The 16,487-nt window shown below is 38.6% G+C and overlaps 1 protein-coding gene across 1 annotated transcript; it reads right to left on the reverse strand.

Moving 5' to 3' along the window:
• Window positions 1–1,616: 1,616 nt before the first annotated feature.
• Window positions 1,617–12,121, reverse strand: LOC146163946 (solute carrier family 49 member A3-like). The gene is made up of 8 exons (XM_083383134.1): window positions 11,404–12,121; window positions 10,381–10,585; window positions 9,012–9,227; window positions 6,886–7,009; window positions 5,937–6,201; window positions 5,211–5,443; window positions 4,669–4,851; window positions 1,617–2,266 (listed from the first exon to the last, which is right to left on the reverse strand). The coding sequence occupies exons 1-8, from the start codon at window positions 11,641–11,643 to the stop codon at window positions 2,122–2,124; spliced, it is 1,611 nt and encodes a 536-aa protein (XP_083239260.1). The 5' UTR covers window positions 11,644–12,121; the 3' UTR covers window positions 1,617–2,121.
• Between the last annotated feature and the right edge of the window lie 4,366 nt (window positions 12,122–16,487).

Below are 16,487 nucleotides of genomic sequence, written 5' to 3' on the forward strand. Positions count from 1 at the left end.
AGGTATTACGACTAAAATTGTTTTAACTTTAAAAGGGCGATGTTGGCTGTGTGGTTTGGGGCTAAGGATTTCAAGCCATTTTGCTGAGCTTTTAAAAGTTGAAAACATCTTTAAAAGTTGAAAACATCTAGAGTCTTTCTCTCAGCGCCTGCTATCAAGCATTAACAAAAAATCAAACGTGACATTGGTGCTATGTACTTTCTTGCTTAATATGTTTTTTTAGAAACAGCTCCCAAGACTATTTTTACAATCACAAAAAGCCTATAATATATTTTCAATGATTTTTTATTGGTTTCGAGCGTATGGTTAATCGTCCTTTTCACTTTGGCTTAGACTTAAATTTGAAAAGCTATGTTTGAACTCCTGAAAGTTTCGGGTAGGTTATTCAGGTAAAAAACATTTAATAGTTGATTTCCGGCGATAGAAGATAACATATATGTTTTAGAAAAGTCTTGAATTTTTTTTTTAAAGTACCCATGAAAACGCAAGGTAACTATAGTTGGGTCAGGTAGAAAAACTTTGTTAGAAGATAACATAAGTTTTAAGTTCATAAAATTGTACCTGGGTTGTTGCATAAGGTCAAAATATCTGCCTTGATGAGATAAACATTTTTCGCTTTAATCGAGTGATTATTAAAAAGTACTCTTAAAAGCGCAGGTAGCCTAACTATATATTTAGCCCTACAGTTATCTCAGTAAAAAAAACGTGCCTTCGAATTGTTTTGCGTAAAAAGATTTGTGTGGTTTTACAAGTCCGCAAGTTGCAAAAGGTTGAGAACCACTGCTCGTTTTCCCGTTAACAGTGTGCTTACGCTCGTTTGCAAAAAACGCCCCCCTTTCAGAAATGCAGCTAATCTGCAATTTGTTCCCTGTGTTAAAACAATAAGCTAACTGTGTTTAAATTGACGCGGTGTTTGTGTGGAGGCTACAGCTTCGACAGCGTGTCCATGGTTCATGTAAATAAGTACATTTAACGTGCAATATTATACAACTTCTCTCATTTGCCGCTTTTTAGAGATAACGTCTTGTACACCTTTGGGTGACAATTTTCGAGAAATGTTTAGAGATGTCGCATTGTTATCAGGTTATTTTCTTCAGGTGTCAGATTACAATAACGGTATAGACTCACGATGTGTATTAGAAATGTAACATAACATTAGCAACCCGATAAAAACAAGTATCAGGCACCGGATACAGTGGTGGGCAGTTTTCGGTTGTTGCGTGGAAGCAATCGCATCGTTGCTTTCGATGTTATGGGGCCATGAGACAAAGGGTCTGTAGACACCGCAACTTAATAGTAAAAGCCTCGCAGACAGTGAGCAAAAAGCAGTTCCCATATGTTCGTTTTTTCTCCATCCAGACTTGACTTAAAACCTGAATGTTTTGATCGCATACAAACTTAGCGGTGCGCAGCTTCTTAGTTGACACAAACATCCCCTTCGACCGCCTGATGCTTGCAACCAGGATTTCCCCCATTGCAGACAATTCCTATCTTAACTGATAGCCGAGTTTGTTAAAGTTTATCAGTCTGTGACAAGTTGACGTAAATCATGTTCAAGGAATACAAATAATATTCCCAATACAAATTACGCAAGCTAATAAAAAATCACTGGGGTCGTAAAAGAAAATTTACCAGAACAAATATCCAAAGTAAGCTATGGGTACCACCAGTTGTATTACCATAAAATCAAACATTTCTTTATTCGCACGAAATCAAAGATAACACGAAAGTGCAAATCCGGGAATAAACTTTCAGCAATCAAAATAAGCAACGTTGAAGACGTATAGCAAATAAAAATGTAATCTATAAAAAAATACAATTGACAGACAAAAGAGGCCGAACAGCCTACAGCTGCAACATACGTAGGCATTTGCTTTTCGTTCTCCTAGCCTTCGGAGCGTCCCGTGTCCAGCAAGCAGGAAACAAACACGGTAAACAACTCGCGAACCTGCACGTGTTGACTCAACATAAGGTTGCCGCCAATCAAAGTTCACCGTCTGCTGTTGACAATTCCAACTCTTCGAGTCAGGCAGGGCGTCGCGCGGCCACGGTTCGCCTGCGCCGCCACAAGCGAGACATCAAACCGCAAGCCATCAAAACGACTCGCCAATGTTACAAGGTTCACGTGTCATTTGTTGGCGGCGTTCCCTCTTCAGAAATGATTCGCTGCTGAGAGCTCGAGGTCGATTCGCAGTCGGAGCCGCCGGAAGACTCGTCCTTGTTGTGGCATTGCCGCTCACCACTCCTCGGCACTTGGCTGTTTATGCTGCGAGAAACAGGGATACTTTTAGGGCGCCAATTTTACTTCGAATCCTACCCCACATTTCCCGCACGACCGTGAGTTCAAAACCCATGGTAAGTTCCATGAAACGTTAATTTCCTGAAGCCATTTGTTTTGTTCGCGGATTTTTAGAGGACATGCTTCGAATGTGTTGAGATGTTTGTGTATAAACTTTGTCATGGTAATGGAAGATCAAAATACAGTTATATAAGGCCAATCCTGTCATCGATTGTCCGGGGAAGCTATCGATTGCGCCAGGTCATCAAAACGTTTTACGTTTTATTCAAAAAAAACGAAAATAAATTATACCGCTTAGTCTTAACAACGAATTGGTTATTGCCAATTTGACATACAAGTGCTTAATGCTATAGTTTACGAAAATGCAGTGTGCTTGAGTGCTTTTTTTACCTTTGCAATGGTCCTGAATACCGATGAAACGTTGTTGTAGCCACATATATGTGACGAAATGCGATTTCGATGTTAGGCTAAACAACGGCACAATTGAAAACCCTGTGTATAGGGTATAACACGACATTTTCGTTTTGAAAGCCCCTTCTGTCTGTTAGTTGTTATGCACCTATAACTTATGGCGTGAAAAAATGCTTCGCTGGCGGTTTCGCCGAATTAGATGTGAGCATTTTTAAAGTGACAAGGCACGAAGCTGATGATAGATACAACAGTGACAAATCAACGCACGGTTAAATTCGTGCGAATGAGGGCAGATCGCGAGATTGGAAAATTACATTAGTTTTCTTGTTTGCATTATCAACATCTCAGGTGGCGAGCACCTGGGATTTGTAGTTGCGGTAGCCCAATTCGCCATTATGGTTTCATGTTTGTGTAATAATAATGTTTTTACACATAATACGTTGAAACAACGATCCACGCATTAGACCAATTAAATAATTATTCTACACAAACATTGCTTTTAACTTAAGCGGAGTCAGTTTGTGTTGACTTCGACAGATAACTTGAAAGTTCTACTAAAATTTAGGCTAATCACGTTGCGAACATCATTTAAGCTATAAGGTCGAGCCTGATATATAGAGCGTGACATACAGTAGATTTTCTCAATTTATGCAAAACATTTACAACTTCGGATCGATATTTAGTACGGTACAAAATGTGTCCGTTACCTGTAAGTCTTTATGCAAGGTTATAATCGATCCAACCATCGGGGGTTGTATTTTATTTAGCCACATACACGTTTGCTTAATCCCGGACAAAAGAATATAAAAACATTTGCTGTCTATTTTGTTTCGAATTTCTTATTCATGTGAAATTTGGTTTGTTTGGTTTAAGCGTAGGAAAACTCGATACTCAATAGACTCAACAATCCTTTTTTTCATTGTTCTGATCTTATGGAAGTAAAGCCTGCGGTTTTGGCCTAGTGAACAGTATTTACCATTTTTATTTGTACGGAAATAAGTATACAAAGCTTAGCCTCACAAAACTTTTTCACTCTAACAAAGCGTCTCTAAATTCAAAAGTGTTGTTGATGCTTTGGAAAAATTCATCTAGCGCAGGTAAACACTTTCCACACACAATTTAACAAAGCGAACTACTTTCACCGTGCATTATAAAGCAATTTATGAAAATCGTTAACTAGTTCATAGATCTAAAATCCACTGGTTTCCATGTCGCAGTATTCCCACAGACATATATACATCAACAATTTAAAAGCTAACAAATAGTTGAGTGCTACTTTTCTGTTCTATTGCAAGTCGCGTGTTATTAGTAAACAGCTAGATTGCAATCTACCAAACTTTGCCTTTTAATCGCACCAAACAAACGAAGCCGCAAACATTATTTAGAGAAGGAGTGGTTTTCGCAAAAAAAACATTTTGTGGAAAACTATACCGTAATTCTTGAATTGCGTAATGCGGTTTCGACAAAAAGAGTTTACGGCTAACGAGTCGGGCCACCGAGTTTGGAACATGAAAGGCCTACTACCAATGTCACCGTTCCGAAACCAAACAGCAATTTCACTTTACTGAAGACAACGCTGTTTTGTTACGGTTAAGCATTTCCAGAAATATACAGCAAGCCGATTAGCCGATGATCGTGCAAAATTTTGAAACTAATCAGTAACAAAACTGGTATGTGTATTTTATTACCTTTCGCCATGCATTTTAGACAGTGTGGATATATTTAGAAACGTTCATAGGTAGCAGTAATTTCGATTTTAATCTAGAATTTTATCACAAATCTTATATGCGGGCGATTAAATTGCTAAGCATTGAGTTCTGTAGTGGTAAGTGCATGGTAAACACCTATAGTTCATCCGCATTCTGAAAGGTCATGTGTATTGCTCTGCCCGACTTATACGCAAACACCTCCTGTCCCGTGAATGCTACAGTGCAAGCTTTACCAACTATTCCGCGTACCTGTTCGGTAGCTCTTTTTGCTTCTGCTGCTGACGTTCGAAGTTTATTCGCCGACTCGTGTTGCGAAAGAACGCAACGAAGCCAAGGCACACAAAACAGGTGTAGCCAAACAAGACCCAGCACGGCGTTGTCATGTCGCTGATGTCTTGGCTCGGCGTATTAGGGTCGTGATTCGCCAGGCACCTAAGTAAGAGTCGAATATAATAACTAGGAAAAGTCAGAGAAAATACCTTGGAATTTTGTCGTATCAAACGGACAAAATTCGAGCTATATGCTTTGTTAAAGTTCACAGAAATCACTGAGAAAAACATATAAAGAGTTGGATTTAACCACAGATTGCCTCCATAAAACTAAAGCCAGATGAGTGACAATATTCAAACTTGTTATAAAAGCGTTTTGACAGATTTAAAAATTAAGATCAGCCCCATTGCACGAATAAATAAATCTGTTCTCTGATATATTTGACGGATTTTCCCATTTAACCCAATAAAAAATTGCGTGATAAAAATATGTGTCTCAAAAGAAAATGCTAGGAATCTTACATTGCCGTTGCGATGTTGTCCTCCGAGAGAGGAAATGCGACTTCCTGGAGGATGAGAATGATGAGCATCCCTTGGAGCTGACCACTCATGAAGACGAGTCCGGAGCTGGTAGCCGGCTCCACCGGGTAGGTCGTCTCCACGATTAGCTCGTTGGCTAGCGGCAAGAGGGGCATCCCAAAGAATCCGACGAGAGAAAGGGAAAGGCCAACCAGCACTGCACTGCCCGGTCGATTCTGAAAACAGTCACAGTTTGTTGGTGAATCTTATATTGTTGATAATAATCAGGGAATTCATGCCTATTTTTATCGCCTTTTCGGAAATACTGCAAATGAGTTTTTTTTTCGCGTCCAAAAAACTTGCACTTTTTAAAGGTTTTACTCACTTTTGTCTAGATTTTAACATTAAGTTTAGTGGGAAATTTTTAGTTAACTTCAGGGTAACAGCACGGGCGGTATTTTGAAAATCGGTTACTTTCGGGGAATTAAATCCTTCTTTGTCAAGAAAGAAGTACATCGAAATTACAAAATTTGCAATTTTCGCGAAGCGCTGTTTGTAATTTTTCATCTGTTAGACGAGTGCAAATTAGTAAGGTAAAAACATTAATAAATACACGCTCTGAGACAAAATCGAACTTAATTAGGAAAAGGTAAAACAGTAACAACGAACATATGTTCACCATACCAAAACATGGTTTAAGTGCATTGTTAACAAACAACGACCACCAACCTGAACAAGGCTGAAGAAGAGGATGGCAAGTGTGCACAGAACAAAAGATACTTTAGCAATCGTCGAAAAGTGCTTCGTGCGATCGGCCACGATCCCCGAGACAACGGCCCCAAGCACCCCACCCAGCACGAGACACGAGCCCCCGATGACACCGGCGTAAAAGTCCGAGTACCCCCAGGGGCAAAGTATCTGCTCCAAGAAAACCGTGATGGCGGTGTATATACCCACTGCGCCGCCAACGGTCACGAAAAGGATCCAATATTGCCTGCAAAGACAAGGCGAAAGGTTTGAAATTGGCGCGATAGCAGTAGAATGTCAGTAACCTGAGAAGGCTGATTCACAGTTGAGCACATAAGCCGCCACAGCCCAATGACCCGGGTCGAGCATCAAAACATTTTCGCGTAAAATTTGCTCGTCTGTCGCCTCGGGGCAATAATCTGACATCAATGTCGAGCAAAAGATCGCGAATATGAGTTTTGCACCGTCATTCAACTTTTCGAACGGCCGCGGGGTGAACTTTGATAGCTAAAATATTGTCGATCGCCATGTAACGTCATAACGGTTCGTCGTCATTCGTATCGAATCACAACACATTAAGCTTTGTTTTAAGGGAAATGATTAGAAGCCGTAAGGCTGGCCTAAATTACCAAAATAATTATAGAAAGGCGCACGTTGAGTGTAAACCACAATGTCGATAACATTAACAGTGAATATATACAGAACTTTATAAAAGTTCCACGGATTTGTCGGTAAGCCAGGCATGTCTGGATGACCACGTTTAGAGATAGAATACTTTCCGGTCAGCTTAACATTCTAACTGAACTTAGCAGAGGGTCAGGGAACAAGATCCTCGGTTCGATATCGAGGCGGGTTATTCTAGTTATTCTAGTTTAAGCCGCGCGTCGCAAAATTACAGACAAGAGTCTCTTAGAGAGAGACAGAGAGGTACCTGTTGCAAAACAAACTCTTGATGCCGATCCAGAAGCTTTCGGAATTGCGATCAGCGCTGGCGGAAGGAGCGATCGGCGGCGCGTTGGATCTCACGAAAGCTGACGTTAAAAGCGCACCCAGTCCTGAAAAGCAGGCACCCATTCAGTAAACAACAAGAGTCACAGCTCAATGTCCGACAATCCGTAACTGGATCGGCAAGTAAGCCACTATTACCGGCACTCGCTGCATGCGAGGTGGTTAGCAAAATAAACCGGCGACTATTTTTGGCGTCAAATCTCCTGGGTCGCCGCCAAACGCCAGCTGAAAAACGTGTCAACACTAAAGTGTAGGACTTAACGATCTGATGACCTAAGCAAGCTCCTAGGAGTTTAAACAATCATGTCTACTGAAAAAAGCAAAATATACCATTCTTTTAAAAAATAAACTAAAAACAGATTGCGGTTGCACAAAACCCGTATACCGTACCTACGTGTAACAAATATTTACTTGCTCTTTACTAAAAAACGGTATGCAAATATGTCATTCCGCGCGTCAAACATGTTTAACAATGTTGATTTTAGTTTACAATTTTAGGCAGAACGATGAAAACACAAAAAGGGGTAAAAATATGAAGTTCTTTTTTGTAGTTACAAGTCGAACAAAGTTTGTGGCCTTAATCATTAAAACAAGCTCGGTGTGAATATAGTCAACTTAATATGCTGTTCTGCAAATTGTCGAAACATATTTTTTTTTAGAAAATTAGATACATGTAAAAGAAAAACACATATACCATAAGAAAATAAATGGCACTAGTTCACCTAGTTTGTTGTTGCCATCATTAAAGTTCGCTTTAAAATGGATAATAAGGGGTGACGAAACTGGTAATAATTCTTATAAATACAAGTGTATTGCGTTTTAACAGTTTAAACATATTCGAAAGCAGTTTATAGCGCAACGTTTAAATTTAAAGCATTGAGAAGTAGCGATTTTTATTTTAAAATATGAGCCGCAACAGGTAATGTTTATACTTTCCTAATTGAAAAACACGTATGTAAGTAGAAACCTGCATATTAAAAGCTAAAACACTGCAATTATAATTTACGAGATTTACCCGACTGCCAACTAAAAATCAAATATATATAGGCCTATATATATATAATGATCATCAGTTGATTCTGAGGAACGGATGTAGCTATAGGTCAACATAAATTCAAAAGTTTCTCGCTGGCCACGCGAATCATTTATTTTTTAATATGTTTCAGCCCGTTTTCTTGTTGTATGTTTCTCCCTAAAAAACATACATGAAGTAATCTTAATTTCAGATATATAGCGCAAGTGTAAATTACTTGACCGCCTCGATCCATATAATCTACACATAGATAGGCAACCACTGGCAAATAGGCCGAAGAGGGAAGAGTATAACCCGGCTAAAAGTGATCTAAAGAAAGAATCGATTGGCTGTAAAGTCAATGGCCTTTACTTGTCACTTCGTAAAACAGCCTATGTTTCGAGCTTTTTGCAATTGTTTTTTGTGAGGCCAATGCGTTAAGTCTCCTTTCAAATTAAACGCTTCTGCCACAAGAACGAAATGCTGCCCGGTATGCACTTTCATTTAATCCCTTTTTAAATAATAAAATTTAAAGACACTCTTCAGTTGTGATGAACTTATCCTTGGCGCCTTCGCGGGAAAATAATAATAAAAGATGTTTACTAGAACTACACGTGGCTATATATTATGATAATGATTAGGTGCCAGGCTTAATATATATCGTTATAACCGCTAAATACGGCGTGAATCATTTTTTTATAAAGATATATACAAAGCAACTGGTCAAAGATTCACGCAATTAAATATTGTGATTTAGTGTGCGCTTAACCTTAAAAAAAATAAACTTGTTGTGTTATCAGTCGCCGTCAAGCAAGGCATACCAAATTATTTTCTCCTGTGTGCAATTATTGATTTTATCAAAACCTACAGCATAAATCAAAAGTCTCCCGAACGCTATATTTTATTTTTTGTTTCTGACGCTCAAGTAGGCAAAAGTTTGGTTTTAAAGAACGAAAAATGGTTTTAACCGCGTCAGCGTTTAAGCACGCGGTTTATCAGGCATTATTAAACGCTCTTCTGTAATTGCAGTGACTCACCTGCCGGTACGACGTAGGCGATAGTCATCATCAGCACATCGCTCGGAACCTTGACCAGCATGGGCGAGAACAAGTTGGCGGCTAGGACGCCGAGCGGGTTACAGAGGGTGGACAGCGTGTTGGCGATGGCCCGCTGACTCTCCGGGAACCACACCGCGGCCACTTTGGTCGGCGAAAACATGAACACGGGCTGGGCGATCGCCGAGAGAACGTGCCCTAAAAATTCCGGAAGAAGTTCACGTTAAAGAATTGAGGTTGAAAACTACGATTTCCATTGTTGGGGTTTCCGAACCGTGACAAAGTTTTGATTTGTTACAAATGGATATTCACAAGCTTGTAGAACACTTTGGGAAGTCAAGATAAACGAGCTCAGATTTTATTGTAAATTCCTATTAATTAAAATCCACAAACATTATCTGTGTTTTGGTAGTTCTTAACGTATAAACAATTATAAGACAGTCGCATTTTGAGCTTACACACATCGCTGATAGATCGATACGGGTCACATGATGAACTCAAAGTTAATTTGCGATACTTTTTGTATACAAAGGGGACCTAATACAGCTCATGAAAACTAATAAACCTTCATTTGCAACCTTTCAATATTGTTTTTTTTTTTTGTGCAGAATAAAATTGTTTGAACTTGACACTTTTCATTTGGGGCTTTGCATTGTTTGAAGCGCACTTTCCAGCGTCGTTTTTCATCTTCAGTTATTTTTGTCAATAAATCATATACTCTTTTCGAGCCCTGGTTAAACTTAAAAGAGTGTGTCAGGACCAACCATTAATGTACTATAAAATTTACTGCATCGCTTTGCATTTTAGATGGAAAGTATAAAAATGAATTAAATGCTTACTTCGAAGAACTGAACACTATACCGCACATTAACAGCGGAACAAGCGTGTGTATTTGCCTGCAGCTGTTTTTGTGTTTGCTTCAGTCAAAGCAAACCGGTTTGACCAATCACGGTGGTATACTGTAAATGATCGACTGAGTCATCAGCTTGAATTTTCTGTTGCACGATTAATTAATCGTTTTGCACAACTTACTTCGCAGATAAGAAAACTACGCTGTTACCTGTTGTGACAATCTTTAATTTATTAAATGCTTTAATTTATTTACCAGCAAACAAGGGACTCAAAACACAGTAAAAATGATTGTTATGCAAGTCTCTCGTCTTAAAAAAGATGGCAACTTGAAAATGTGTATGCGATACTTAATCTTAAAGGAAAAACTGGCACAAAAACATTTCTGACAGTGTAAAGCGTTTCATATGGGTTTAAGCAACATAAACAAAGTAAAGCCAATGCAAAGTAGGACTTTTTTTAAATTCAGACGGAAAGCAGTTTACATAAATTGCTAACTTACCCGCGAATACAAGAACCAGCCTCCAGGTGTGACCTACGCCGTCCAGCGCGCTAGTGACCCTAAGAACTGACCCCAGACAGTTCAGCCAAGCGGCGGACAGCAGGGACCATCGCATCCCCACTTTATCCATTAACCAGGTGACCACAATTCCGACAGGAATCCCGACCACCATGTACACGATGGCAAACCAGTTGATTGTGCTAACCTATGTGACACATGCAAATAAAATAGAATGCGTAAGCGTGTAAGGGCAACTGCATGCGCTTGCGTTTGCGGCGTTTGTCCGCACTTGTCTTGCCGCAATCTACCTACTATTATATCGAACATTTAATAAATCACGATACCTCCCCACGAAAGCTCTGCTTGCCCATGTGATATTTTAGTATGTATTTTATTTGATTGTCAATCGAAGGCAAAACAACGTGTTGCAAAAACAGAGCAGTGTGACAACTGGCGTCACCCATTATTAACCGTGTTGTACCACGTCAGCGTTCTCTATACTCCTTTATTTATAACGGTCGGGACTACTTATACGTCAACTAAACAACAACCCTATTGTTATTCATCCACCCTTTTGAAACGCGGAATACAGAACAAATAATAAAGAGACATGCTGCATTAATATGTAAATGTTTATAGCTACAAAATGGCAAAGAAAGAGCCCTATAAAAATATTAAGGATAAAACTAATTTAACAGCTGTTACTATTGTACGCCTCAGGCACAATAGTTGGAATTTACTTCTCGACGGCAATATAATGCGAAACATTTTTTAAATGGTATGTTAGAAAATTTGAGTACGACTATCGGTCTAAAATTAAGTCCTCATTAATGTGGTATTTTTATGGGCTCGCTTTAAAGGACAGTTTAATTGGTTAAAAATTTAACAGGCCTTAAGGCGATTTGGTCAATTGCTGTCTACACAAACCAAGCGCTGTTGCGTGCCACACATACTTATAACGCCGCTCGGATACCGGACGCAATGCAGTTTTAAACATAACAATCTTAAGTGACAAAATCTCACCTGTGTGTCGTAAAAGACAGCGCTGGTGTACGCCACCGGTCCAAACGCAAGGCGAGACAAAGAATTGGAAAATACCAACAAGGACAGACTGCCCAGCACTGCCCATCGCTGCTTGTAAGTTCGAAAATTCCCTTCCACTTTGTCATCGTTTTTGTCGGTTTCGATGAAGGAAATACTTTTGCGCTTAATTTCGTCAAAGTATGTAACGCTGCCGTTTTCGGACGGCGACGGATCGGACATAACGTCGTACGGAACACAGGTCAGGTGTACACTTGACGGATTTGTTTACACTGTCTGACTTTTAAACCTTTAATGGATATATATATAGTATTGCCGACTTGGCCTCTAAAGGTGAAACACGAGTCGATTTAGCGTAAACGAGCGGCAATTTAATATAAAAATCTCGCCGGACGGTCATAAAACTGCAACGAGACTACACCTGTATCTGATAACTCCCCTACTTGTTTGTATTAGCCATCATCAAACTCGTCTGAACTTAAAAACAAATATTTGTAAAATCGTTTACAGCTCGTGACAAGTATAACAGCGACATTTCAGTCCAAGTATAGGGCTGCTACTACATACTGTATGGCAACGACGTCTGAAACGCCAAACACGCAATATCGCCACAACGAACTGCCTGCAAAACTTGCATACTCATAGGTCGCCTAAACTGGGTCGTCTCGTTGCTGACTTCGCCTGTTAAGCGCGGAGAAGCGGCGTGTATCGTCTCGACTTGTCAGCCACGCTTCAGCCGTTGGGCGTCGTGAAAAAGGTATACTGGCCGGTACGCACGCCTGTCGGGAATCAAAGGGCCTTTGCAGATGGGTCAAACTCACGAGAAAGAAGACGCAAGATTTTACATAAAACGGACTCTTACAATTTATAAATTTGGTAATCGATAAAAAAAGCACAAAGTTAAGGTATACCATTTAGGCCTTCGTCAATACAATAGAAAATACATTATTCTTCCACAGCAAGTTTCGTTTAAATCAAGCGTTTTTTACTTGTTTGGAACATAAACCGAACAGTCAACTGTTCGCCTAGCATCACATCTTACATCGTTGTAAGTGAAGTAGCAACTTTAATTTGTTAATTTGCAATACGGCGCTGCAGAGAAACAAAGAGCTGACATCAAGCCTTGAGCTGTCCATGGTGCAATTCGCAAATCTGTCGTCAACAAAACAAATGTATTACGAGCAACGTTTAAACGTTTAGTCTTGGATCATGGATGACACTTAAAACCATTTAGCTAACAGCGTTGAAATAAAATATGTGCATCGTTTCGTCAACATACCTTATGAAATTATGACTGGCTAACATACAGCTAAAAAGATTAAATGTGTGACTTTATAGTCTACCAATTTGCTGTAAATTAAAAGTGCTTTTAAAATACTATTTTCGTACCATATTTTGTTACAATCAGATAGATAACAAGAGGTAAACAAATCAATGTAGGTATTCGGTAAATCATTATTTTTATTTCGGTAAATCATCCCGAAACTGACTTTTATATTTCGGTAAATCATCCCGAAACTGACGCGTCGCTAAAGCACTGACCAAGTCAAAGACCTAACGCAAAGTAACGCAGGGTTTCTTAAACTAAGGGCATTAAGGCCTCGCAAGGGGGCACAAAAGACTCACTGAAAAAAAAAACTTATAAATATATTTTTCATATCAAGCTATGAGAACACGGATATCTTTTTAAAACAACTTTTACTGTTACTGACACATAAGATTTTATTCAAATCATTTAATCTAAATCTCCTCAGTAATATGAATCATTTACCCCGTTTTTCACATTCAGCTATGTTACAGTGTCCTCGATGTAAAGCGAACCCTACTATAGGCTATATCCGCTATACAATATACATACTAAAACATTGTTTTCAGATTAGTCGTTTTCAAGGACTGAACCTTGGTGGGAGGCACTACTAGACAATGTCGCTCAAACTATGTTTTTTGCCACATTTTACTATACATAAATGTAATTTGTTTTCTTTTTTTGTTTTGTTTTTCCCGTTTTTAAGAAAATCTTACATCGGCCCAGACGCACCGTGTACGCTATATGTGTATGGTATGTTGCGCCATATACGAACTGATAAGAATGGCAATTTTGTTCTGCGGGTTGTGTAAGATTTGTTGTTTTAGGACTTAGCTTTTGGCGCAACTTTGTTACCCCATTTCTGAAAAATTTCATGACCCCCACCAAGCAAAAATACCTCGACTTTTTTATTGTGCTTTTATGCTGTAAAACGCCACGGACTACTGAAACGGTTTTTTTATCACAGTATAGTAAAGTTGGTCGTTTTTGTGATTTTATAAAACGGAGTTAAGATCAAATGTACTACGAATCAACTTTATAAAAAATTGAAGTAGTGCTATGTTGCTCGTTGGACTCATATTATACAGTAGAGGCCAACTCGACATACGGAATTCAAATATTTTTTCACCTAATATTTTATTTTATTTTTCACAACTATTCATCTGTAGCTTATCTTAATACAGTTCATAATTGTGACAAAACAAACAACTTTAATGTGATATAGATGCTGGTTTACAATAATACATAACCAAACCATTCCTTGTCTAAATAATTATTTCAATAAACGTTGCTTATATTAATAAAAAAAAAAACATATTTTTAATGCAGATCATTTTAGATTGAAAGTTGCAGTGTAAGCACATGGGCTTTGTTGCTGCGAAACATAATATTAGTGAAAGGGTGTGCGAGTTCTGTTAAATTGTGTCAAAGGGGGCGCGGCCTAAAAAATTACCCCTGGCTTAATGAGTCACGTCGAAATTTGGTCCAAGCCTTTAAGGAAGAAGCTTTTAAAACTAGACCTGTAAACATCACACATAAATTTAAATAATATCGAGTTTGTTTCTCATCACCATATTTTCTACTCTTCGTTCTAAATCAGGTTTAGGTAGTAATAGATATTATGTTATTTTTCATGCATTTTTAGCGAATGACATACCCCCAAAAATAGTATCTTGGACGCTTGTCGGTCTCCGGCAACTGCTTCTTGCGATAAACTGGACGTCGTTACGGTATACTTTTCGAGCGCTTTAGATTTTCTCCCAACGACAAACCTGTGTTGCGTAAACGGGGGCACAATTGAGCGTCCTACTACGAAGGCGTTTTTAAAAGAATCGGCGAAATTTCCCTACGTTGTTAGAGTGTTGGATTTCTTGCTTCACAGCGCTGCGTTGGTGTGATCGTCAATCGTTCGCCTCTCTCAACAGGCCGCAAGGAGAGTCAGCTAGGTTCAATTGATCTGCCGGACGAAGGATGGCGTCACTACGATAAAACAAACTTTTCGCGCCTGGACGATAAAGAGGGTCGTAAACCCTCGTCTAGTTAGATATAATTAGCGCGGGCTAATCTGATTCGGGTAAGAAGGGAAGCAATGAATGCCATCGCATCGGTGGACTGATAATCTTGTATTTTGTTGGTCAAACAGACAAACACATTTAAAGAAAACATAATTTTGTCCAGTTTGACTCTTGTCCACCTTAGCCACTAGCGATTAGCTATTATCTTTAAGACTTAAGCCTAGTCGACAATTGCAAATAACCAAGCACATTTTGAGCGACTGAGGGGAAATATCCTGCGATTGAAACCAATCATGACGCACCATCGCACAGAAATTTAAGTAGATTTAAAGGTGAACAGTTCACACCGAAAGCTAAAATGGTTGCTTAACAACTACCATTATAGGCTGAGAAATCTATTCGATACAAAACTAAATTTGTGGTCGACGCCATTTACGTCTCTCTTACGCATTTATTTATCTTACTGCAGTATGAATATGTGGCGTTGAAATATTAGCCTATCAACCAACGGTATTTATTAAATATCGTGTTTTTAATGTTTGCCCTCAGTTCAAAAGTTTTATTTACAAAATCTCGATTTACAAAATGCTTTACTGTATTTATAAAAATGTTTTGATATTTATATTTGATTCCATTGAAATATTTATATATAAGTGTGTTTGTGTAACACGTAATTGGTTTGGTAAGGCATTGAAAAACCGCCTGTATATTTATGCAACCACTATCGTCTCAAATTTTAACCTTGACGTTATCGGTGTAATCTAGTAATATTTCTTCGTTCAGGCTGTCGTTTTGTCCCTTACATGCTTTGCTCTGGCAGGCAAGCATGAAAACTTTTTAACAAACTTGTTCAACGGGTCATTGCAGTAAAAATATGATAGCTGAATATAAAATTGCAACAAAAACAAGCCTTTTGGGTGGAAATTGGTAAGATAATTTACTCTCATGACCGGGTATGAATTTTAAGCCCCCTTATATATAATACCGGGTTAACTGTGATCCAATAATGGGTAGATATGAGCAAGAAATAAATTTTATAAGAAAGAAATAAATTTTACAAGGACAAGCCTTTTATTTATTTATCCTTACACGGCGTAACTGATCGCCACATTATACAAAACGCCTCATCGACAAAAGTCGATCAGCTTTTCGACGTTTCGGGCGTGGTTCAATTAATTTTTACCTTTCCGGCCAAACAACATCTGAAAATTGCATAATAATCCTTCCCATGTATAACAGCTATAATTCGCACGCCAAAATATCGCCCAACCCTAATTATCTCGTAAATAAGCTGTTTCTCATAGAAATAAAGGTTATCTGAAATATGATTATCGTAGACGATAAATGAAAAAGACAAGGCGGTTTGTATAATAAAGTAACCTGAGTAAATAAACTTCAGCTACTTACATTCTCAGCACTCGCAATACTTTGGACTTACATCGTCATAAAATTACTTGAATTTAAGAGAGAAATTAAAAACAAATAAAAGTTTGTAGGTGGCCTTCTTATCTTGTTCATCCAACATAGTGAGAATTTATATATGGCATTCATTTGAAAGCTGTGTGCCGCGAAAGATTCGTAACTGCCGCGATATGTTTCGTATTTGATCAAAGAACTTGTAGTGATACAAATATTCATACAGACAAGAAATCGAGACTGAATCAATACTATTTATAAAATAACTGATAATATGATTAGTTTTACGTTTTGCCATTCCGTGTGTTAAAGACGATTACTTAGCCAAT

The sequence above is a fragment of the Ascidiella aspersa genome, chromosome 2, assembly GCF_963924565.1.
Source record: "Ascidiella aspersa chromosome 2, kaAscAspe10.2, whole genome shotgun sequence".
Classification (NCBI taxonomy): Eukaryota; Metazoa; Chordata; class Ascidiacea; order Phlebobranchia; family Ascidiidae; genus Ascidiella; species Ascidiella aspersa.

What these genes read in the sequence shown, in the direction of transcription:
- LOC146163946 (XM_083383134.1), bottom strand. Translation starts at nt 11,643, where the DNA reads ATGTCCGATCCGTCGCCGTCCGAAAACGGCAGCGTTACATACTTTGAC. An exon ending in CGCCTACGTCGTACCGGCAG is followed by an intron (nt 7,010 to 9,011) that starts GTGAGTCACTGC and finishes CCTGCTTTTCAG; the next exon opens with GACTGGGTGCGCTTTTAACG. An exon ending in GACAACATCGCAACGGCAAT is followed by an intron (nt 4,852 to 5,210) that starts GTAAGATTCCTA and finishes ACTCTTACTTAG; the next exon opens with GTGCCTGGCGAATCACGACC.